This window comes from Indicator indicator, chromosome 14, assembly GCF_027791375.1.
Source record: "Indicator indicator isolate 239-I01 chromosome 14, UM_Iind_1.1, whole genome shotgun sequence".
In the NCBI taxonomy this organism is placed as follows: Eukaryota; Metazoa; Chordata; class Aves; order Piciformes; family Indicatoridae; genus Indicator; species Indicator indicator.
The window spans coordinates 18,480,124-18,505,713 of NC_072023.1; the positions used below are offsets into that span (position 1 = coordinate 18,480,124).

The 25,590-nt window shown below is 43.6% G+C and overlaps 1 protein-coding gene across 1 annotated transcript in view; it reads right to left on the reverse strand.

Moving 5' to 3' along the window:
- Positions 1–1,328: 1,328 nt before the first annotated feature.
- The window catches only part of GYS2 (glycogen synthase 2), a 41,222-nt gene continuing 16,960 nt past the window's right edge, over positions 1,329–25,590 (reverse strand). Inside the window, exons 5-16 of the mRNA XM_054386636.1 lie at positions 16,875–17,019; positions 14,295–14,412; positions 13,010–13,130; positions 11,080–11,186; positions 8,999–9,058; positions 8,284–8,362; positions 7,524–7,637; positions 6,806–6,932; positions 5,099–5,194; positions 4,217–4,380; positions 2,629–2,709; positions 1,329–1,544 (exon numbers count right to left, since the gene is read on the reverse strand). Of these exons, the coding sequence (XP_054242611.1) occupies positions 1,329–1,544; positions 2,629–2,709; positions 4,217–4,380; positions 5,099–5,194; positions 6,806–6,932; positions 7,524–7,637; positions 8,284–8,362; positions 8,999–9,058; positions 11,080–11,186; positions 13,010–13,130; positions 14,295–14,412; positions 16,875–17,019 (1,428 nt within the window). The remainder of the gene's footprint in view (positions 1,545–2,628; positions 2,710–4,216; positions 4,381–5,098; positions 5,195–6,805; positions 6,933–7,523; positions 7,638–8,283; positions 8,363–8,998; positions 9,059–11,079; positions 11,187–13,009; positions 13,131–14,294; positions 14,413–16,874; positions 17,020–25,590) is intronic.

Consider the following 25,590-nt stretch of genomic DNA (forward strand, 5'->3'; position numbering starts at 1 on the left):
AGAGAAGAAATCAGAATGTCCTTGTTTGCTCATTTTTAAGAACTACTATCTCTTTCAATAGCAGCATATGTTGTGTGATAGAGGGCATTCAGGATGGATTTCACAGATTCACAGATTGCATTGGGTTGGAAGGGACCTTCGAGGTCACCTTGTCCAACCCTCCTGCAGTCAGCAGGAATACCTCCAACTAGATCAGGCTGCCCAGGGCCACATTGAGTCTCACCTTGAATGTCTCCAGGGATGGGACCTCAGCTACCTCCCTGGGCAACCTGTGGCAGTTTCAGCACCCTCATGGTGCAGAACTTGTTCCTAACATCCAGTCTAAATCTGCTCTTCTCTCATTTCAAACCATTGCCCCTTGTCCTACCAGTACAGGCATTTGTAGACAGTACCTCTCCAGCCTTCTTGTAGGCCCCCTCATAGCATGGTTAGGTCTCCTAGAAGAAGTGAAATAGAACATGGGCTACTGGGCCAATTGGAAGGACTAGAGTTAGTCATCTTTGAATGTTGTGACATTGCTCCATGGCATGCAGGTTTGTCTGCAGGTCATGGCATTACTGAAGGACATTTTGCCATTCTCTTTAGCCAAGTCACTTTAATTGGACTCTAAGACAAGAGGAAACCAACAAAAGAGACATACCAGAGAAATCAGAAAATATATGGCCTGCTGTTTATTGTGGGTCTAAATGCCTTCAGAAAGGTGACTTCATTTCTCTCCAAAACTCACTGCAGAAGATAGACAGGAAATATTTTTTTGCCACTGGATCAAGACACTTCTGTGTGTTGTAGAAAAAAATAGTGTTGGAAACTATGTAAGCTTACAATAAACAGCATAAGGAAAAGGAAAGGCCATTTTCTTTTCAGTGTATCTTTTTTCGCCCTGCCAAGGTTGTTTGTTTTTTGTTTTGTCTAACATCTTTGACCTCTGGCTTAAAGTTCATGTTAGTTTAGAAGAAGAAAAGGAGAAACAAATGAAGCAGGAATTCATCTGGGACACCCATAGTGGATCTGTCAGCATGGACTACGATTAATATAGATGATTATGTGGACAAAGGTATGATCTGCAATGTGGATAAGCTCTTGAGGGGATTGTTGCATTCTCTAGGTTTATTAAACTTGAGAAATCTCTTCTACCTCCAAAGGGCACAGAAGGATTGTGATTAAAACTACTGTCAAGGTGAAACAACACTAGGTTTTCAAACAGTGTAGCTCAAGTGACATTTAAGATTTCCCTAATTATATCACACTGACCTTAACACAAAGCTTGCCAATTCTACAGGAGAAACTGTTGAATGGACAGAGACCCTGCCAGGGCAAGAGCAATTCATTCAGTTCCTGTATTCTCCATGCTGCTTCTTTTTTCCTTCTGGGAATACTCCAAGGGAAAAGGGAGACTTGATATTTTGCCTGTCCCTTTCAGCTTCCTCATCCTCATCGTATCTTTCATCCTCATCTTCATCTTCACTATGGTGAGGGGTGGAATGCTGAGAGGCAGAAGGTGATGGTGGTACTGACGAAGGCCTGGGGTATCTGAAACCTTCCGTCTGGCAGAGAGAGAAGCAAGTTGTACTTGAGCTTATCAGAGTATTGTTCAGCTGGTTGTATCCTGTAGTTTATGGCTATCAGCACTTCAAAAGAAATCAGTGGTGGGATATAAACTAGACCTGTGCTGCACTCTAAAACTAAACTTGAACCCAGATCCCATCAATCCTTCTCTGACAGCAAGTATATGCTTGTATGGCAGGGATCTTTAGCCTGTGCCATAAGCAATATGCTGCCCTTCCAGAACTGCTTTTAGCCAAATATGAGTATCTGTACTGAGCCTTAAACACAAAATTCTCCTCTCCTCTGTAGTCAGAATATGCTTATTGAAGTTCAGAATTCAGTTTAAAGTTTTAAAAGAGTTTTCTGATTAGAATGTCAGTATCTGCAAAACCAGAACCAAGCTAGGGGTTTGGTATGAGCCTTCTTTCTCCTTCTTAGTTAAAAAAATTGAGCTGCTCTCTGGAGGTGTCTGGAGGCTTGGTTTCAAATATCATTGTTCATACATTGGATCTGAGCAGCCTCCCTTCTGAAATTTATTCTAATATTCACTATGCAAGAACTTTTTTGAAGGTATGCCTTTACACTGACCCCTTGCAGTTCCAATCACAGTTACCTTCTCAGATACCATGTTTAGATGAAGGCAATACTTTGCCTCACTTTCCCTAGAACATCCTTTCCCAGCTCCCCTTCTGTTTGGTTTCTGCAGAACATCCCATGACATTTAATCAGAAGAAGAATCAGAAGCTGCCACTTTTCTAACAGGAATTCCAAGGGTCTGTTCCTCAGCTGGTCTGAAGTAGCCTAGTTTCATCCAGGATACCCTCAGTCACCTGAAGAACTGTTCCTGTATTGCACCTGGTACCCTTAATGTTTGCATCTGCTACCTTTTCAGCTGGAGCTATGGCCTATAACTTGTTGAGCTTTTAACTGAGCTCCTATTTCCCCTCACTTAAAACCTGTTAACTTTTCCCCCACTGTTTCTGTTACACTATCACAGATGCAGATACACACACACTCTCTTTCTCTCTCTTGCTTGCAAACAGCTGAAATGCAGATGAACTCCTCCCCAAAAGCAGACTTTACCTTTGGTGGAGCACTTGGTTCCATCTCAAATTTATCTGGAAATGTTCTGCTGAGGGCCAAGTGTCTGGCATGCATGTAATACTGCAAAATAAAAGAGGAGCCTTTACAAGTGAAGAATGTCTGGGTAGATGAAGCTGGGGGCGAAAAAAGGGAATATAAAATGAATATCTTTTAAAAGATGATGCTGAAGAAAGGCTAAACATGTTTTCAGCTAAGCTGATTCCACTGCTGATATGTGATGAACATGTTGCTGGGAAGCAGTCTGCTGCTCATGTTAGATCCACTCTGAAGCAGAGTCTGGAGCAGAAGATGAAGCAGGTTTCTGTAAGGCTAAGATGTATAAAGATGACAACCAGCACTTGTCTCAGGCAGTGATAGCTATTCTTTATCCCTCAAAACAGAACTGTTTCTTTTTAACCAGGAAAATATACATCCTTAGAGTTTGGATGTGTAAACAGGGAATATTTGGCCTAACCCCTGCTTAGAAAGCATGTGTAACTGCTACAGAGAAGTGGCATTTATCAGTTTAGTGAGGCTTGGAATTCAAGAATTTGGCAAAAATATTTATGGTTCCCCATTTTGCTCTTGTAAGACCTCACCTGCAGTACTGCATCCAGCTCTGGAGCCCTCAACACAGGAAGGACATGGACCTGATGGAAAGGGTCCAGAGGAGGGCCACAAAAATGATTAGGTGGCTGGAGCACCTCTGCTATGAGGACAGGCTGAGGGAGCTGAGGTTGTTCAGCCTGCAGAAGAGAATGCTGTGGGGAGACCTAATGGCAGCCTTCCAGTACCTGAAGGGGACTACAAGAAAGCTGCAGAGGGACTGTTTGCAAAGGCCTGCAGGGATAGGACAAGGGGCAGTGGTTTTAAATAACAGGTTGTCTGGGGAGGCAATTGAGGCCCCATCCCTGGAGATATTCAAGGTCAGGCTGGACAAGGCTCTGAGCAAGCAGATCTCGTGGAGCATGTCCCTGCTGGCTGCAGGGAGCTTGGACTAGATGACCTTTAGAGGTTCATTCCAACTCAAACTATGTTTCTGTATTCCTGCATCTCCATCACATGCATGGATAAAACGGTTTGTTGTGTCAGGGTCTTATGGTGTTTTGGGAAACACAAACAGAAAGGTTCTCACAGTTCCATGGACTTGAGAACATAGCTTTGCTGCTGTTCCTAGTAAGTAGTGCTGCAGTGTTTTCTGTGGTGAGTTAAACCTACTGTTAGGTCATTGAGGCACAGAGGTAGTTTGGGATTGTTGAAGAGCCACAAAGCTCAGCAGCATTTTAGGAAGAATAGGTAGGATGTGTGTTAGAGACATGAGCTTTTTGTGTGGTCTTCAGCACCAGGAGTATAAAGACCTCAGTGTGACTGGCTTCTGCTGTAACCTATTCAGTTAAGTCATGTCCCTCCTTAACTAGAGAAGGGAACCATTACACTGAGACGTAAAGGGAGGCTTTGCCTTTAGCAGCTTTGAGAGAGATGCTTTTCAGAACAGGGATGTCTCCCTACATTATAGCATGATGCTCAAGATTGTTACTTAGACCTCTGTGCCTGGAATTTTTAATACTTCCGTTACAGTTTCACACACCCTGCCTAGGTATCTCCAGTCCAACAGGTCTGAGAGCCTCTCAGTTCGGTTCCTTTGGATGATCCTCTGGCGGCGGGACTGCTGACAAAATCCATACAGGAACTGAGTCAGCTGGTTGCATGATTCATCAGGTGACAGGAACCTCCTGTCAACTATGTAGATGCCTGAAGGACACAAAAAGTTGAAGATGAGTTGGGGTGAAGGTGAGTAGAGGCTGGGTCAGAACAATCCTCATTATCAATGCAGGCTGGGGGATGAGGTGATAAAAAGCATCCCTGTGGAAAAGGACCTGAGAATTCTGGTGGATGAGAAGCTGGACATGAGCCAACAGTGTGCACTTGCAGCCCAGAAGGTCAAAGGCATCCTGATCTAGTGGAGGATGTCCCTGCTGACTGCAGGGGGGTTGGACTAGATGACCTTTGGAGGTCCCTTCCAACCTAAACCATTCTATGATTTTATAATAATTACTCTTTGTTTGATGAGTGGCTTTGATGTCCCAGTGCCTCCTTCTCAGACTCTTCAAAAAGAAGCAAATTTTCCATGCTTCTTTCAAAGGGCTTCAAGTGTTAGAGTGTAACCAGAGGCATTATAGGGAAGTGGTGAGAGACTCTAGAATAGTATAAGAAGTGCTGAGTTTGGAAGGTTAAAGCAGACAAAAGATTAAAGGAGATGAAAAAGAGAGAACCTGGAAAGTGTTTGGATAAATATAAAAGCTTAAATGGCTTGTTGAACAGAACAAGATATTCAGAGCTCTGAACATAACCCCCAATGGACTCCACTGCAACAGTGAAAGCATGCAGTTGAGGACTAACAGCATCATTGCTGCAGGTTTTGCTTTACTAACACAGAGCTGCTGTCCTGATATGGTGTTAAAAATTTTACCATAAGCTGCTGGGTCAGCAACATGTTCCTGCATGAAGCAGCCGAATCCTGAAAGGTTTGTGGTCACACTGGGAATGCCCATCACAGTGCATTCAGCTGCCAAAAGAAACAGACAAAAAGCATTTCAGGGCAATATGCTTGAAATGGTTTTACCTTGAGAGGAAAAAAAAAGGGGTAAAAAGGAAAAAAAAAAACAGATAGAAGGTCCCATTACATTAGAACTGCTCTGAAAATGTCAAGTGAAAACTATTATGCTTTGTTGTGGACTTGGAGAAAAACTAAAAAGACAAAATAAAAGAAAAAGAAATCTTACAAAGAAAATTTCACACTGTTTTTGTGAACATAACTTTTTTCCACAGCATCTAAAATGTAATGTTTCTGGGAGTCCAGTTTTGGAACAGAGAACCCCTCTACTCTGGTCTGGTAAGACCTCACCTGAAGTGCTGTGTCCTGCTCGGGGGCCCACAGCACAAGAGAGACGTGGACCTGCTGGAGTGGGTCCAGAGAAGTGCCACCAAGACAATCAGAGGGATGAAGCACCTCTGCTATGGGGACAGGCTGAAAGAATTGGGGCTGTTCAGCCTGGAGAAGAAAAAGCTCTGAGGAGACACTTAGAGCTGTATTTCAGTATTTGAAGGGGACCTACAGGAAGGCTGGGAAGGGACTGTTTAGAAGGGCTAGATTTAGGTCGGAGATCAGGAAGAAGTTCTTACAATGAGATGGTGAAATATTGGAACAGGTTGCCCAGGAATGTGGTTAATGCCCTGTCCCTAGAGACATTCAAGATCAGAGAGGATGTGGCCCTGGGCAGCCTGCTCTAGTTGGAGATGTCCCTGCTGAGTGCATGGAGGTTGGATAAGATGACCTTTGAGGGTCACTTCCAGCCTGATGCAATCTGTGAACCCAAAAATATGGTCTAGACTGTTTGGATTTTAGATTGAAGCCAAATATAGATATATTCATTAGTTACTCACAGCTATGCCCAAAACTGGATCTCTTAAGTGCAGGAGCATGTTAAGCTTTGCATTGTGATATTCCTTGTTTGTAAAGTGGTCCCTTTAGCAAGAAAAAAAGCCAACCAACAAACCTCCTCCTCAACTCATAACTGCATTCAAAGTAAAAGTGGAGCTAGTTTTAGAAAAGTAGAAAATGGATGCATATTTTGTAGTGATTTCTGTCATCTCTTTAAGAATAACTCTTTACTCAGGCTTAAAAGGGTTTCGCCAATGAACTTCATCCTAACCTAAGACAGCATGCAGAAAAAGTGAATAATCTCTGAAATCCTGAAAGCCACCTACATGGCCTTCATTGATATGACAATAAAACTGGTGTCTATGAAACAGAGCTATAAATCCCCTCCCCATTTTTTTTTTCTGGGAGAATTAAATGGGTCTCAACAAAAGCATTAGTAAACAAAAGAGAATTTACCCTTTTAACTAGTGTAAATCACAGCTTTCCTCAAAACTGCTAAGAACCAGCCTAATTTATCTGTCCAATTTACTTTCACTTCAAAATCATCCCTGACTGTCACCTGGCCCCCAGATTTTGCCAGCAGGTAGGACCTTTGCACTGCAGAGGAAACAGAGCCCCAAGAGCTTTGTCACCACTCCAGAAGAAAGTGGCTGCAAAGCTATTCTGCATCAACAGAATGGGTAAAGAGATTAGGTACTCATCTTTTGATACAAGTTAAGTGTACAGATGGCCTACCTGGAGTGTAACCCCAGGGTTCATAGTATGATGGAAACACACCAAGGTGGCAGCCTCTGACAAACTCCTCATAGTCCAAGGGCAGCAGTGGGCTTGTTGAAGAAAGGAACTCTGGATGTAGTATCACCTGAGGATTCAAAACTTACATTAGAGGTGAAAGAAAACCATCATCAATGCATTTGAATTAGCAACAAGCTTAAGCAATCTCTTCATTCTGTTTTTTTCCTAAGTATCTGGACAATGCCTCCTTTGCCCATCTGTGGTCTAGTTCACTTCCTGCACTAAAGTGTTGTGTGTGGTCTTGTCCTGGAAACAGTACTGATAATGAACCCCTTGTCTGAACAGGTCTTCAGCTTCATCCTTGTTGATTGAGGAAGACCATGTGCATTGAGAAATGCACCTAAGGCTGTGGCATTTAACAATGCTAAACTGAACAACCTGGTCTAGTGGGAGGTGTCCCTACCCATGGCAGGGGGGCTGGAACTGGATGATCTTTAAGGTCCCTTCCAACCTAACCCATTCTATGAAAGGATGAATTGAGAATAGCTGTGAGGTGACTGGTTGTCTCCCCTGGAAGGGGAGAAAGAGGGAAGAACTCTGTTAGTGTAATGCTGCCTGCCTATCAAGAATTCAACTGCATTCCCCATGCTGATGACCCAGAAGGAGCCTGTTCAAAGGCATCCCATGTTCCATCTACAATGCAGAGGGCAGGGGGTACCTTTACTCTGTCCGTCCGGTTGTTGAACAGGCCGATACGTCGGATGGTGTTGAGGATTGGATCGTTGCCATCATCAATCATGTTGTGGGTGGTCACTGGAGGCAGACAGTGTCTCTAAGGAGAGAAAAGCCAATGCATAAGCCAGGCAAAACTGTTGGGGAAAGAGTCCTATTAGTATTTTCCAAGGTTAATGGAAGACAGTGGGAGATTTTGTCACCGATGTTAAAAGGTTTTTACCCTCTCATGTTAAGATTAGAAAGGAAAGTTGCAGTCGTACAATGTGGTCTTCTACATAACAAAGGCCACAAATGAGACTGTAAAAATCTGTCACAGGACTTGTTTCATTTACATAAAAAACTATGTTTCTGTGCTAACTTTTAGAAAGGCCTTCCATTGCATTTTAAAGGACTTTAGTTGATATTTAGTTGTTCTTAATTGTCCTCAAGAGCCTGGGTGTACATATTTAATAAAAACGGAAGGCTTCAGGAACAATGCAAGCTTCACACTGAGTACAAAACAACTAGGAATTTCAGTGTCCTGTATGGAACTAGAGGAATTCTGCATGGATTCCCCAAAAGAATTAATCTGGATCATAATCTTAGTAAAACCAATCACAGCTGATCTTTAACTGATGAGAAGTGTGTTTGCCACAACCTTCTTTTTCAAGGCATTCATATGACTACATTTACTATTCAATCCTTCTATATAGTCACAGTTCTCATTTGTATTGAATATTGGTGTAAATAATACATTGTCTGACCTGAGTTGAAAAGATGGCTCTTTTCATAATGGTTATATCATCTCGGTCAAGAATCTTGGTCAAGTCTGGAATTTCTCCTCTGCAGAGGCAACACAGAGCCCATTTTACTAAATCACTTATTATCAGTTGTACAAAGAAAGGGAAAAAAAGGCAAACAAGATCTGGTCTGGCTAATATCAACATGAATCTGTCCTTTGTTTTCATGGGCTTTCTAGATCCCCCACATTTTGTTCTCTCACATGCTTGGTGATCTTCTAGTTAGTTTCCAAAAAAGCTAAGGAATTCTTTTTCTCTGTTTTTCAGATGCACCTTGGTTTTGCTGAAGTTGTAGTCATCTCATTTGTGTTTTAGGAAATTCGCTTCCAGCTCTCTTTTGAAAGGTCTATGACTAGGTCACAAATACATATTAGTGTGTGTCTGGTGCTTTTTTTAAGCTGAGGTAGCTTATTTCTGACAGTGAGTAAAACTTTGTGTCAGTTGGACATCCCCCAAGTCTCTTAAGACTCTTTCCACAATGGTATGCTAGTTGCCTTATTTTTTTTTCTCTGTGATTTTCCTACTGAGTAAATAACAAGAGGGTCCCATATCCTTCTCTTATGGATGTTCCTTCCTATGGATGTCCATTTTTTTTTAACAGACAAGCACAGAAAGATCCAAGGTAACCCAGCTGAATATGTGGCTCTGCAAGGCAGGGCAAAGTCACCTATACACTCACTTTAGCAGGGCATTGTAGAGTTTCTTTCCAAACTTTTCTTTCACAGATTGGGCAGTGTCCCTAGGGAAATAAATGAATATATGTTAGAAAACAGGAGAATCCAGGATAAGCACAGAATAAGAGAGATTCCTGCTGCTGGAAATTAAATTGTGTTTTTTTGCATACTGGTGGAACCAAGAATGCAGAAGGAGATAGAGGTCTGAGTCTCAAAGCTGTTACCCAGTCAGCAGCCATACTGATGCATTTCAACACAACTGAGAATCTGACCTGCATCCACAGATCAATGAACTGTGAAAGCCAGAGGCAGACCTCAATAGTGATTACTTCTCGCATTTTGATCTGATTAGCAGACCACACTTTCACCTCAGCTATGGAAAGGAAAATGTGACTCTATGTAGAGAAACATGGTCATTACCACTGGACACTAGTCAAGACTGAGAGGTCGCCAGTTTAACTTAACCTAGTGAAAAGATGTTATAAGAATTAAAAGTCTAGGGATTTTAAAGCAAGCATCTCCCTTCAATTTCTGCCATATTTCCTGTCTCAAAGATCTTTGAAAACAAGTGTTAGGCTATAAGGTAGCTTATAATAAATTAGTTTGCAACACAAAACACTTCCTGGAAAACTCAGGCTATGCTTTAAGCTAATAACAAAGCCTGGGGCAGACAGATGTTGTGTTTGAACTAATCAGGAGCTCCAGGAAACAACTGTTCTAGATGCAAAGACTCATTTCTATTTCTTTAGTTCCTAGTGTCCATATCCCATAGTTAAAATAGCTTGAAAAAGTACAGCTGCAAGTGCTGTTGATGAATCAGCAAACGCACTTAACTCAATCCAGGTGAAACATCCTCTTCATGGAACTTTCTCTGGCTTTATGATTTCTAAGAATGATACTTTGGACTAAAACAAGGCGTGATGGTTTGAAATGAGAGAAGATCAGGTTTAGATTGGATGTTAGGAACCATTAGGGTGCTGGAATACTGCAACAGATTGCCCAGGGAGGTGGCTGAGTCTCCATTCCTGGAGATATTCAAGGCCAGGCTGGATAAGGCTCTGAGCAAGCTGATCTAGTAGAGGATGCCACTACTGGCTGCAGGAGGGTTGGACTAAATGACTTTTGGAGGTCCCTTCCAACCCAATCCATTCTATGATAATGCTGCATGTGATGATGCAGAGGGTCTCTTGCTTTTCACAGAGCACAGTGAAAACAGCAGCTGGAAGCATCATTTTTTGCATAATTCCACATCTTAAGTTTCCCTTCACTGTTACTGTTGTGCCTGCATTACTGAGTGCCACATAGTAGAGACACAACAGGGAAAATCCTTTTGCATATTTTGTTTAAAGTTTTCCTCATATCCATATATCAATTATTTAATATGTACCTGCTGTATTATATTCAAACATTACATACTTCATATCAAAGACGAAGCAGAGGCCAAAAGTACTTGCTGCAAACATGGCTGTTTCTCACTGCACTCATATTATTTTCCTACAGTTCTTGTCTACAGAGCTCTGTCTGTGTTACCCTACTTTAGCCACCTACAGTTTGAGATAGTTGCACAGATCCTCCACAAATCTACAGGGGGTGACAGCCTGTCCAGATCAGAGGATTCCCTTCACTCATCTCGCTGAAGAGGTATAGCATGAACTTTAAGGTCCCTTCCAACCTAAACCATTCTATGAATTTATCAACTTAACAGGCAGTGCTTATTTTGTGGGAACTCAATGGCATGTCCAAGTGGAATATCATAAACAGTCAGATGTCCAGAACCAATACTGTATTTTCAAGAGCCTTTCACTTTGTGGCTGCAGAACAAGAGCCTTTCGCTAACTTGTTACAAAGAATGGCAAGGCAAGTTTACAAAAAAAGACCTAGGACCAAAAAAAAAAAAAAAAAAAAAAAAAGAGAAATATTTGCCCTTATTTTTCATTCCCATCTCCTTCATCCCCACAAATACATTCGAGTTACCCCAAATCCTCAGTTTTAGCAGAGCAAAAAAGAAAGGGCACCATCCTTCATTAGAAACCTTTGCATGTCTCCTCAACTCACTGTACCAGAGCCTCAGTAGAACGGCAATTACCAGAGCTGCTTCCGGACTGCTTGTCCTTTCAGGGTTTCCACATTGAAATTGTTTGTCTTTGCTGGCATGATGAAGAACACAACAACTGTAACATCAGCCTTATGAACCTACATGGATACAAGAAGGAGAAGAACAAAACATCTCACTGCAAGGTATCATGGCCAACTTCAACGCTAGGAATTAGGCACAGGAAACAATGCAGTTGGATTTCTTCTCCAGGAAGGGTTTGATCTTATATATACCTAACCCTTTAGCTATGAAGTTTTTGTCAAGTCAGAGGAGTCTGAGGGGTGACCTCATTCATGTTTATAAAGATGTGATGGGCAGTGTCAGGGGGATGGAGCCAGGCTCTGCTCAGTGATGTCCAATGACAGGACAGGGGGCAATGGGTGCAAGCTGGAGCAGAGGAGGTTCCCCAGGAAGATAATAAGAAAACTTTTTCATTGTGAGGGTGCCAGAGCCCTGGAGCAGGCTGCCCAGAGAGGTTGTGGAGTCTCCTCTGGAGACATTCCAAACCCAGCTGGATGTGTTCCTGTGTGACCTACTCTAGGTGATGCTGCTCTGGCCGGGGGCTGGACTGGATGATCCTTGGAGGTCCCTTCCAACCCCTAACATTGTGTGAATCCTGTGCAAAAAGCATTTGATGTAAATTTGATGGTTTCACCTGCTGGTTTCTGCTGTCCACTAACAACGTGCAGGATATAAGGTCCCTCAGGCATTCCTTGCATGGAGCAGAATGTGGTTGCATCTTGTTAGCAACTATTTAAAGGAAAGCTAAGGGTGAAGTGTTCAGAGCTGTAAGCACTAAATAGTTAAAACTGCCTCCATTCTGAACTTTAGAAACAAACATGCTGTCAGCATGGTGTGTCTCAGACTGGGCTGTTGTATAAACCTATGAGAGTCATCTGTCATCCTAAGGCTCTTCCTTCCCTCTCTTCAAGGCAGCTTCAAAGTCCATCATGCTATGATCCACTCACTATAAATGAAGATCAGGTTTGAGACCATGTAAAGATCCTGAAGGTGCACAAGTCACAGAATCACAGAATGTTAGGGGTTATGGAAGAAATTACTAAGTTATGTGAGGTGACCTTTGTTGTATGAGTGAATGGATAAAGTATTTCCAGAAAGTTCTTAGGCTCTAACGGTGTATTAATAAAAGGTGGAGGCAGAAGAAGTGTACTTAGGGCTTGGAAAATCAATTTTTTTTTTTCAGCTCCACAGACAATATAGTATCAAGATTTTTATTTCTATCATTTAAATGATAGAGTACCAAAGAGAGAATTGAAAAAGTGGTTTCTAATAATTTTCTGTTTTATTTTATTTTAAATGTGTGTTTGGAACATATCTGGAGACATTTTCAACAACCTCACTCTGCTCTTTGATCATGACAAGGCCTAGGTCTTGTCTTCATTAAGGTACTCCATAAAGGCATTCAGAAACACTGCAGTACCTGAGAAAGCAGAAGCTTGGAGGAGTGGCTTCCCAATGCTTATTCATCAGGCCCCTGCCACACTGTGAATTATGATGCAAAGTTATTATCCAATGTGATAACAGCACTCAAAGATTTAAAAGATCATGGTCAGGTTTCAATGAATTAAGTAATTTGCTTTAAAAGATGGGTTTTAGTTGTGTCATTCAAGGATTATTTTTATTTGCCTTCTTTATAAGCCTTCGGGGTAAATTCCTGAATTATATTTTCAGGTTTTTTTCTGTAAAAACAAGAGAGCTAACCATGGGTTAACTTCTTGAGCTGTGTAATCAATTAATTTTAGGTAGCCTGAAATTGGCATATGCTGCCATAGTTCAGAGAGAGCTTTGTGAAAACTCTGAATGTCCCAAGGTATGGCATGGAAATTCCTGCAAGTGACTTCCATAGTGTAGTAAGTTTGAGCAAAAGGTCTGTGTGACCTACATTTAGAGGCTTCCTTACCCTCAGCAAAAAGTTTAACCTTGATAAGGCTTCTAGAAACATGTCAGCTCCTTTGTTGGAGAACTCATATCTGCCAGCAATGAAGAAAAACAAGGTCTTCTCAAGACTGAAGTCAAGGTGTCTGAAAGCAAGCAAACAGACAAGTACAAAGTGTTTCACACGAGGTAATAAAGCAAAATAAGTAACAGCTTTCTATTCTGGAGAGCCTTTGGATTCCAAGGGTATAATGAAACTGAACCTTTCTGTTGTTCTTTAGATTAACATGACTGTCTTCATCCTGGGTAAATAATGAAACAAATCAAGACCTTCTGCCTGATCTCACAATGTCTCAATCACAATGAAAACTGGTGAACTAAAATTCCTTTAGCTTCTGACTGAGAAATCCCAGACAGATATTTGAGTAAGTACCACAGAATCACACAGTTAGGGGTTGGAAGGGACCTCCAAAGATCATCCAGTCCACCCTCCCTGCCAGAGCAGCATCACCTAGGGCAGGTCACACAGGAACACATCCAGGTGGGTTTGCAATGTCTCCAGAGAAGGAGACTCCACAACCTCTCTGGGCAGCCTGCTCCAGGGCTCTGGCACCCTCACAGGGAAAAAGCTTCTCTTCCTGTTCACGTGAACCTTCTCTGCTCCAGCTTGTACCCTTGTCCTGTCATTGGACATCCCTGAGCAGAGCCTGGCTCTGTCCTCCTGACACTGCCCTTTACATCTTTATAAGTATGAATGAGGTCAGCCCCCAGGCTCCTCTGCCCCAAGCTAAAGAGCCCCAGCTCCCTCAGCATTTTCTCAGCAAGGAGATCTTCCACTGCCTTCAGCATCTTTGTGGTTCTAGCTAGACTCTCTCAAGCAGTTCCCTGAGGTCCTTCTTGAAGTGAGAGGCCCAGAACTGGACACAATATTCCAGATGTGACCTCACCAGGGCAGAGTAGAGGGGAAAGAGAACCTTTCTGGACCTACTCACCACACCCCTTCTAATCCACCCCAGGATGCCCTTGGCCTTCTGTCCACCAGAATCCCTAGGTAAGGATCCCCAGAGCTGCTCTCCAACAGGTCAGTCCCCAGCTTATACTGGTCCATGGGGTTATTCTTTCCTGGATGCAAGACTCTACACTTGGTCTTGTAGGATTTCATTAAATTTATCCCTGCCCAACTCTCCAGCCTGTCTAGGACTCACTGAATGAAGTAGGTAACACGTCAAGTATTTGAAGTATTTGTTAGTCTTCCTGCTTTGGTTCTTGCTTTATATGTTGCTGCTAATGTTTGCAAAGTAAAAGCATACCCATAGAAATGACCTCGAACAAACTCTTGGATCCTGGCCTTGTACATGGAGTGCAAATTCTGAAACTCATGCATTGCTGAGAATTTCTTAACATTCAAGCCATTTGGGGTGACAACATCTGGAAAAGCAGAGAAAAGACAGAGGTAGACATCTTCAGAGTCAGGAAAATCTTTAGGGAATGAACCAATGTGTCTTTCAGCTGTGGGTAGGTGAACAGGTTATGGACATGTATTACTCATGGCTGGGGAACAGCACTGGCTGGCACAATGGTTAACCCCACAAAGTAATTCTATGTAGCACTCCACTGTCTGTATCACTGAAGTGGCTTGGTATCATATTGAACTCGTAGCATAAACCCTGATGAACAGTGAGGCATCCCCTTGCCCTTTTGTCCTGTCAAGACTTAAGTAATGTCTCTGTTTAGCCATATGGGTTTTGTGCAGTATGCTTTTTACCTCTTTATTCTTGATCTCACTGTTGCCTGCTTTATCGGTAGAGACTGAAAGCTCTTGAAAGCAGAAAATGTTCTACTCTGCAAGGCACAAAAGAGGTCTGTTCTGTCATGACAAAGACAACCAACACCAGTGATCCCAGTGCACATGGTTAACTCCACACACATCAGGGACCAGCATCTCCTGTGATCCCAGTGCAGATGGTTAACTCCACACACACATCAGGGACCAGCATCTCCTGTGATCCCAGTGCAGATGGTTAACTCCACACACATCAGGGACCAGCATCTCCTGTGATCCCAGTGCACATGGTTAACTCCACACACACATCAGGGACCAGCATCTCCTGTGATCCCAGTGCAGATGGTTAACTCCACACACACATCAGGGACCAGCATCTCCTGTGATCCCAGTGCACATGGTTAACTCCACACACACATCAGGGACCAGCATCTCCTGTGATCCCAGTGCAGATGGTTAACTCCACACACATCAGGGACCAGCATCTCCTGTGATCCCAGTGCACATGGTTAACTCCACACACATCAGGGTCCAGCATCTCCTGTGATCCCAGTGCACATGGTTAACTCCACACACATCAGGGTCCAGCATCTCCTGTGATCCCAGTGCAGATGGTTAACTCCACACACATCAGGGACCAGCATCTCCTGTGATCCCAGTGCAGATGGTTAACTCCACACACATCAGGGACCAGCATCTCCTGTGATCCCAGTGCAGATGGTTAACTCCACAGACACATCTCCTGTGACCCCAGTGCACATGGTTAACTCCACACACATCAGGGTCCAGCATCTCCTGTGATCCCAGTGCAGATGGTTAACTCCACACACATCAGGGTCCAGCATCTCCTGTGATCCCAGTGCAGATGGTTAACTCCACACACATCAGGGTCCAGCATCTCCTGTGATCCCAGTGCACATGGTTAACTCCACACACATCAGGGACCAGCATCTCCTGTGATCCCAGTGCAGATGGTTAACTCCACAGACACATCTCCTGTGATCCCAGTGCAGATGGTTAACTCCACAGACACATCTCCTGTGATCCCAGTGCAGATGGTTAACTCCACACACACATCTCCTGTGATCCCAGTGCAGATGGTTAACTCCACACACATCAGGGTCCAGCATCTCCTGTGATCCCAGTGCACATGGTTAACTCCACACACATCAGGGTCCAGCATCTCCTGTGATCCCAGTGCACATGGTTAACTCCACACACATCAGGGTCCAGCATCTCCTGTGATCCCAGCGCAGATGGTTAACTCCACACACATCAGGGACCAGCATCTCCTGTGATCCCAGTGCACATGGTTAACTCCACACACATCAGGGACCAGCATCTCCTGTGATCCCAGTGCAGATGGTTAACTCCACACACATCAGGGACCAGCATCTCCTGTGATCCCAGTGCAGATGGTTAACTCCACACACACATCTCCTGTGATCCCAGTGCACATGGTTAACTCCACACACACATCAGGGACCAGCATCTCCTGTGATCCCAGTGCACATGGTTAACTCCACAGACACATCTCCTGTGATCCCAGTGCAGATGGTTAACTCCACAGACACATCTCCTGTGATCCCAGTGCAGATGGTTAACTCCACACACACATCTCCTGTGATCCCAGTGCAGATGGTTAACTCCACACACACATCAGGGACCAGCATCTCCTGTGATCCCAGTGCACATGGTTAACTCCACACACACATCAGGGACCAGCATCTCCTGTGATCCCAGTGCACATGGTTAACTCCACACACACATCAGGGACCAGCATCTCCTGTGATCCCAGTGCACATGGTTAACTCCACACACACATCTCCTGTGATCCCAGTGCACATGGTTAACTCCACACACACATCAGGGACCAGCATCTCCTGTGATCCCAGTGCACATGATTAACTCCACACATACATCAAGATCTTGATATTCTTTTGGTAAATTGGTCCTTCTCTGTAGTATAGCCAGACACACTGCATGTGCATTAGCACTGCTCTTTGTGTTGGCACACCTGTCTCTATTATTTTCATTCAGTCAGAGGAAATGTACTCAGAGGAAACATAATAAAAAAAAAAAAAATGAAACCCAAACCAAGACTTACCAGGATTTCTCTTAAGCATGTGCTCTGCTTCTACAGATGTTATCTGTGAGACTGTGGTGAACACATGGGCACAATGTACAGATGCCCGTTCCATGCAGTACCTGTGGTAAATCTGTCTCTCTCCTGCTTCCTTGTCAATGTCAAACTGTAATAAAGCAAGAAAAAAGACACCTGTGTGATATGGTCATCAGGCTCATTAGCACAAAGAAGGTCTCTCATGTTAAGCTTGATTCAGAATCAGGTGATTATGGCATTGATTTGTCTTTCTGTTTTTTTGAAACATTTTATCAATTTCAAAGAGTTTGAAGGAGCAAGAATCCTGAGTTCCTGTGTGCTAATGAAATAATGGCAGCTCTGCAGTGGAAGAAGACCTAAGTTAGTGACCCCATGAAAGGTAAGGATCTGTGGTGTTTGGCCTGCTGGCTGGCAAAACGGAGAAGAGGAGCCTGAGGGCTGACCTCATTCATGTTTATAAAGATGTGAAGGGCAGTGTCAGGAGGAGAGACCCAGGCTCTGCTCAGTGATGTCCAATGACAGGACAGGGGGCAATGGGTGCAAGCTGAAGCAGAGGAGGTTCCCTGGGAAGATAATAAGAAAATTTTTTCATTGTGAGGGTGCCAGAGCCCTGGAGCAGGCTGCCCAGAGAGGCTGTGGAGTCGTCTTCTCTGCAGACATTCCAAACCCACCTGAATGTGTTCCTATGTGACCTGCCCTAGATGATCCTGCTGTGGCAGGGGGTGGGTTGGCCTGGATGATCTTTGGAGGTTCCTTGCAACCCCTAACATCCTGTGAGTCTGTGAATATGTCATGCTGCATATTGCCTGGGTTTGCTGGAAAACTTGGGAGGGCAGGAAAGTTGCTAGTAACTGAAGGTACAGGGGAAAGAAGTAAAAATGGAAATGGGGATGAGGACAAAACCTGGGTACTGAGCAGAATGTTGGGAATCATGCCTAGGTAAGAGGGAAATGGGAGTTGTAGTAGACAGGTAACTCAGTCACAAATCCCAAGACAACAAAATAAATAGGAGATACTTTCTGATACTCTTCCAGACATGCTTCCTCCAACTCCATCACTGTTACTTGCTGCTCCTTTTACTCCAATTTGAGCCCCATTAATTTCTAGAGGCAAATGTAAGCTAAACTGCCAGTTATGATCACCCCAAACACTAAAGTGTTTCTCAGTCACCTTTTAAACCTTGCAGCTACCTTTTGTCTTTTCTGAGTTTACATTATCCTGATGGAAGAAAATGCACAATGCCTATGGAGCTCATGCTTAAAGGTTCCCACTAATCATCATTGACTAATGATGTCCATTGCAAAATTCTTACAATGTAGGCTAAAAAGGAATAAAGGTAAAGGTGTGTCAATAATGACAATTAAATTACAATCCTCTTAGTCTTACCTGGTGTTTCACTTCAGGCAGCAGAAGTGTTGATCTCCTAAGATCAACAGCATGGGCACCAAAGAGGCACATGAGCACCATGGAGAGTAACAATGATTCTCAGGCAGCTTTGTCATTACCACTGCCTAATGCTAGGTGCAGTCTGATTTTGATTGCATTTGACTCTGCAACTTCATTGGCCATAATAGATTTAACCAGTATTAGATGCTGGACAAAGAGCACTTCCTATAGTTAGAACGTCCAGTCTAACCTTTGCCGTGGCTCGTTGCTTTGAGTACTTCAGGGCTTAGCCAGAAGTAAAGCTATTTTAGACCACTTCCCCCCCCCCCCCCTTTTTGTTCCTCATTTACTTGCTCAAGGTTGGTATAGAAAATACTTCAAGAAATTTCAGCAAATGTGAACCATTTCAGGGAACAAGATTGAAGCAAATACTTCTGTTTTTTTCTTCCTTTTGTTCTCATTATTTTGTATTTAATTGTATATCTATAGATGTGGGATATCTTACAACTCTATTATTAAGAAACTTAAGCATTTTTATTCACTGAGTGCTCTAATATTGCTCTGGGGCTACACTGCTAGTGGGAAAATGCCTTCTACTATGATGGGTGGACTGCCAAGTGGACAAGGAATTGGTTGGATGATTGCATCCAAAAGGCTTGATATTCAGAAGTGGTGTCCCTCAGGGTCTGTGTTTGGGCCAGTGCTGTTCAATATCTTCATCAATGATATAAAAAATGAGACTGAGGCACCCTCAGCAAGTTTGCAGATGATATCAAGCTGAGTGGTGTGGTTGATAAGGATGAAGGATAGGATGAGTGCCATGCAGAGGGAGCTGGACAGGCTGGAGAGTTGGGTTGAGGAGAATCTCATGAGGTACAACAAGGCAAAGTGCAAGGTCCTGCACCTAGGTCAGGGCAATTCTAGATATCAATCAAGGCTGGGGGATGATGAGATTGAGAGCAGCCCTGCAGAAAAGGACTTGGGGGTGCTGGTGGATGAGAAGCTGGACATGAGCCAACAGTGTGCACCTGCAGCCCAGAGTTGGCCAAGAAGGTGATTGGAGGGCTGGAGAAGCTCCCCTATGGGGACAGGCTGTGTGAGTTGGGGCTGTTCAGTCTGGAGAAGAAAAGGCTCCAGGAAGACCTTAGAGCAGCCTTCCAGTACCTGAAGGGGCCAACAAGAAAGCTGGAAGGGGACTTTTTACAAGAGTTTGGAGTGACAGGATGAGAGGGAATGGATTGAAGCTTGAGGAGGGCAAATTGAGACTGGAGATTAGGAAGAAATTCTTTCCAGTGAGGGTGGTAAGACACTGGAACAGGTTGCCCAGGGAGGTTGTGGATACCCCCTCCCTGGAGGTGTTCAAGGCCAGGTTGGATGAGGCCTTGAGCAACCTGCTCTAGTTGGAGCTGTCCATGCCCATGACAGGGGGGTTGGAATTGGATGATCTTTAAGGTCCTTTCCACCCTAAACTATTTGAAAAACTGACTTGGGGACATGTTCACTGTTTATGTGAACACTCCCTCCAACACTACTGGAAGAAAGGTTAATAAAAGGATTGTTCAAAGCACTTTGGCTTATTTGTTGCCACCTTTGACTTCTATGATCGCATGAAAGCATTTTACACATTTCACTCATAGTGATGTTTATTTCTTCACTGCTAATCATTTTCTCACATTCCGGAAATGGAAAATATCTGATTTTGCATGTGCTTGCATGACTTTTGGATTGGTTTTTCAAGGGTATAGAATTCCATATCTGTTAACAGGTGTAAACCGAGGTCACAGAGTTCTCACATTTCATTTGCTCTCACTCTGCTGCAGGTTCCTCCATCCAAAAGTAAAGTGAGACCTTGACCTTTGACCTCCTTTATAGAGTGGAATAGGAAACCTCACTCTGCACTTCTGAGCAGGCTAGATGTGTGACTTCAGAAAATAAGCCTTAGACAAGTTGAAGGACAGGTTAAATGGAACTTAATTGATGAGACAGTGCAGGAGACAAATTTAGTCCACACAGTACAGCACAAAGACAGCTGAGCTTGCTGTGACAGTATTAGCTCCAGAATTAGAGCAACGTGGGACATGGCAATGTACCAAGCCAGTGCCAAAATCAATCAGAACACCAGTGCAGCTAGTTTGCTTTTCACCCCCAAACCAAGCTTTCTGCTCCGCAGTCAGCTCTGCTGTCTGAAGGCTTGCCTGCCCTAGCTCATGCACCTGTAAACTATGCTCCTTAGCATTCACATTCACCAAGAGCAAAGCATAACCTCTGTCAAGCGTGTTGTGCTTCCTCTTGTTTGCTGTTCTCACCAGATGGGAACACTAGCAAAGGCACAAATGAAAACTGCATCAGGAGAAAAAAACATCTCTGAGGCAGACTAAATGTTTATAGAATCATTTAGGTTGGAAAAGACCCTTAAGATCATTGAGTCTAACTCAGGGAGTCCAAGGGTTGATCAAGTTGTTAGTCTTTGTAAGTCACTGAGGAAACAAACACACTTCTTCAGTGACTTTTAGAGACTAACAACTTCCATGTTCACTTCCCTGTAGTTCCATTGCTTGTCCCAGTGAGGATTCCCCCCTCCTACACTGACTGTTAGAGACCAAGCAGATTATTAGGAGTGTACATGATGGCAAAGAGGGGAAAGTGCCTCCCTTGTAAGGCCACTTTAATTTCAAAGCAAAACAGGAAAGTGTTTGATAGGCAGAATGCTTTAAACTTGCATTTGCTGCAGTGCAATTTGGAGGAAAAGCTTCAGCTCATTTCTGTCCTTCCTGTGGATCCCTGTGATAATTGTAACATTTCATTCATGTCTTTAAAAGGTAGCATGCTAGGGGATGCAGTAGGTAATCACTGAGCCTCCCAGCATCAAGTTCTAAGACAGCTAAGGCAGTCTTTGGATGCAAAAGAAGAGGGTATCAAGCAATTGTAGGATACAGGCCTCCTGTTTCTTTGGAAACAGTGAACACTCACTGAAGGAACAAGTCCAAATCAGACATTCTTACTTCAAAATAATAAAGACAAATTACAAAGGATTTACAAAAGCACAAGAAGAATGATTTGAGAGTAAAAAAGGAGGCAAGATATACTAGCTGTGTAAATACTTTTCTGAAAGAGAAATGATTTGTCACTGCCTGATGCTGATAGTATTCTATGCTTTCCTGAAGCAAAAAAGAAAAAAGTATGATGGAAGGCAGTGGAAATTAAACCACAACAAGTTCAAACTGGAATTCAAATATGTTTTTTTTTGATAATGAGCAACTTTGTGACACCTTTGGATAAATAATACAGGGTCCCCTCACCACTTGAACCTTGCTTCAAGAGTGGGTAATGTTTCTGTAAGTAGTTAGTATCTCAGATAAAAGGTATAGGTTTGGTGGATGAATTTTCAGCTGAGGATTTTAGGCAGAGAATGAAATGACCTCTTTTGGTCTTTAAAATCAGCAGCACACTCAAGTTCACGAGGTGATTCACCAGTGGGATCAGGAGCAGTCAGAGATAGGCCTGAAGTTAAAATTCCTTATCTACCAGAAGGTAGAACGGAAAGATCTTGACTCCTAGCACAATCTCACTGCCATTGTCTGAATTGTGTAAGAATTACTCTTTTTTAAATCCAGCTTACACCAAATGTAACTCCCATTAATTATCTTGTGCAAACAGAACTTTCATCCTGGTATACCTCTGCCATGACAAAAAAGAATGAAATTTACACTTCCTGCTTTAAATCAGATTTCCACGAGCTGCTCTCCTAACAAAGCGGATCAGCTTTGCATAACAGTGAGCTTAGTGACAGCTGTGAGGGGACTGCACTGCCTGCAACGAGAACTGCTGCTTCTGGCTTCTCAGCATTAAAGCTCTTAGCAATTCATTTTCATTGGGATTTTTTTTTAGTACTTTTCCTCTTAGACTTCTTGGGACAGAATTCTCCACCTCTTTGCAAACTAGATTCAGCTGTACTTATGAGCCAAATTTAAAATGTTGGTAGGGCAAAATAAAAGTCTTGTACATTGGCATGGCAACCTTACATAAGGAAAAAAAGGCAATAAATAGCGAGACCAATATTTTCTTTTTTCTTCTCCTTAGAGCACTTTTCCCATTATAATTCAAGGTGATTTTTTTTTTAGTAAGAACCATGAGAGGCTGAAGCTGACAAACTTCTCCATTATGCCAGACCAATGGTCCACAAAACCACTTCAGATGGTCACCTTCCAGATGCAACTCCAGGTTAGATCATTTGCCAAAGAGACAGTTCCCAGTACAGCTGTCTATTCATCTATCAACTAGTATGGATCATCAGTGCCTCTGTCAATTATAAAAGGTGTTGATTTATTTAAAGCCCTAGAGGGGTGAAATGAGACCCCAACCAACCAAAACCAAACAACCCCTCAAGTACGGCAGTTCCCTTCAACAATGGGGAAAACAAAAGATTAATAGCCACTCTCTTCATCTGAGAATTTAGTTCTCCTGAAGACAAAAAGGCACCACAGGCTTAGAATTTTCCAGAGAATTTCCTTCCTTCTGGATTAGCTATTTTGGTTCCGTTTATTTTAGCAGCAAACGCAACCCTACTCTCACCAGTGTAAAAGCTACACTGGACATGGGAGAAAAAAATGCCTTGTCAACTGGACTAGCTAGATCCTCAAAACTTGAGCAGAGATAATATCTCTGTTGGGAGTGAAGCTCATCACATACCCTGCTTGTTATTGAAATTAGAAAGTGGTGACTTTAGATGTGTTCAAGACAGTAGGCAGGATTAGAAGTCCCTGACCCAGCCATTTACTCACAGACTCACAGATTGCATCAGGTTGGAAGGGACCCTCAAAGGTCATCTTGTCCAATCCCCCTGAAGTCATCAAGGACAGCTCAATTAGATCAGGCTGCCCAGGGCCACAATGAGTCACATCTTGAATGTCTCCAGGGACAGGACCTCAACCACATTCCTGGGCAGCCTGTTCTAGTATTTCCCCACTCTCATTGTAAAGAGCTTCCTCCTGATGTCCAGCCTAAATCTACCCTGCTCCAGTTTCAAATCATTGCTCCTCCTCCTATCACTCCAACCCCTTCTAAACAGTCTTTCCTCACCCTTCCTGTAGGCCCCCTTCAGATACTGAAATGCTTCTATAAGGTCTCCCCAGAGCCTTCTCTTCTCCAGGATGAACAACCCTAGTTCTTTCAGCCTGTCTTCATAGGTGAGGTTCTCCAGCCTCTGATCATCTTTGTGGCTTCCTCTGGATCCGCTTCATCAGGTCTGTGTCCTTCCTGTGTTGGGAGCCCCAGAGCTGGACACAGCACTGCAGGTGAGGTCTCCCCAGAGTAGAGCAAAAAGGCAGAATCACCTCTCTCCACCTCTGGCCACCCTGCTTTTGACGCAGCCCAGGCTGCCAGTGGCCATCTGGGCTGCAAGTGCCCATTGGTGGCTCATGTCCCCCAGCACCCCCAAGTTTTAGGAACTAAAACGTGCACTGCCCTGGGTTTCCTTAGCCCATCTATTGTTTGTTACATGCTGTTGAGGACACAACAGTGTTAATTCCAGTGTTCACCACGTCCCTGTGCAGACTGTTAAGGATTTAACACTCAGGTTTCCACTGAAGCAGAGGCAGCTAAAATTCTCCCAGTCCAGGTGAACTGAGTAAGCCTGTAAGGATATACAGCATCACAGAGTAATGCTGTGTAAGAACCAGGACCCTGTCTCTGAGGCAAAGAGCAGATGGCTTAGGAAGAGGTGAGTAGTCAGATAACATTACAGTTTTACATCTGTAGTGCACCCTCTGATCTTGCAGCAATCTACAGCTCTAATCTGCTAGGTTGGCTAGGTTTTTCAGTTCCCCAGAAAAGGTCCTTTCATAGCTTACAGGCTGACATGTGCCCTCAGGTCACATAATAGAGAGTTTGGGTAAGCTCCAGGAGTTCAGACCTCTATGTGATTTAGGGAGTCCATAAAGAATCACCATCATGGTGTGTCAACCCTTCACTGAGCAGCAACCCTTCACTTCAACCAGCAGCAGAACGAGGGTGCACAGTCTCAAGTTGTGCCAGGGGAGGTTTAGGCTGGATATTAGGAGGAAGTTCTTCACAGAGAGAGTGATTGCCCATTGGAATGGGCTGCCCAGGGAGGTGGTAGAGTCACCGTTCCTGGAGATGTTCAAGAAAAGACTGAATGGGGCACTTAGTGCCACGGTCTAGTTGATTGGATAGGGCTGGGTGATGGGTTGGACGGGATGATCTTGGAGGTCTCTTTCAACCTGGTTGATTCTATGATTCTAAGTCATTCTTACCTTTTCTCCACAAAACGAGCAAGGCTTAAGGTGAAGTTTGCACAGGTCCAGTGTTTGTGAGGACTCTCAGAGGATCATTTGGAGCCTTCCCTTCCAGTTTTACCACCTGACAGGGGATGGTGCTAGAGAAAATATCAGCCACCACCACTGTATAACCCTTTGCTTGATTATTGGTACTGATGTTCACTTTGAACTGTTCGGGACATATGACAAGGTCTTCTGTGCTCTAAAGCTACTGACCCCAGTGGCCTACTTCAGAGAATGCATTTGTCTCTCCTATTCTTGTGCCAGTTGGCACCTATTGAACTTTTGCTAGGAAGGTGAATTAAAGTGGTATTTTCCACCGTGGGATCCAGAGAAAGAAAGAAAATCTCTGTACTCCTGTATATTTTTAAAAGAGATCTTTCAACTCATCTCATATCTCCTGGTCCTGCTTATCTACAGGGCAGGGTTTAACAGGGAAGTGGAAGAGTGTCACACTGTGTGGACAGCTGTGCATGTGTGTGCAGAGCAGTCAGGGCTGACGGACAGTGGAGGACAGAGAATGTTACAGTGGCAGGGCTTACTGGAAGTACTAAAGTGAGGAACATTGCCTTGGTCACACATACCCTGGGCACTGTGAAAGAAGAGAGAGAAAAGACTGTGAAGATGTCAGGACTGATCTCTCTCATCAGTCATCAAACAATCATGTCATGGTTTTGCCTGTGGATCCCTGTGTTAAATCCTTCAATGCTGCAGAAAAGCCCTTGGCCTCAGAGGGCTGAGTGCTCTCTAGCAGGTGTTTTAAGCCAGCTTTTTGTGGTCTGTGCTGGGGATTAGAAAAGAGAACATTAGGTTCTCTCTTTTCTCTGCAGCATCTGCACATGCCTGCTTGTCTCTGGGCACAATTAGGCCACATCCTTTCCTTTTGCACTGCAACCATTTTCCTGTGTTACCGGGCACAGCACATACTACAGTTGCATCTTTTGCATCTTTCCCATCTGTGTCAGTTGCTGTGCTTAAAGCTGGTGGAAATTGTGTTCTAACCATGAAGTGAGAATTAA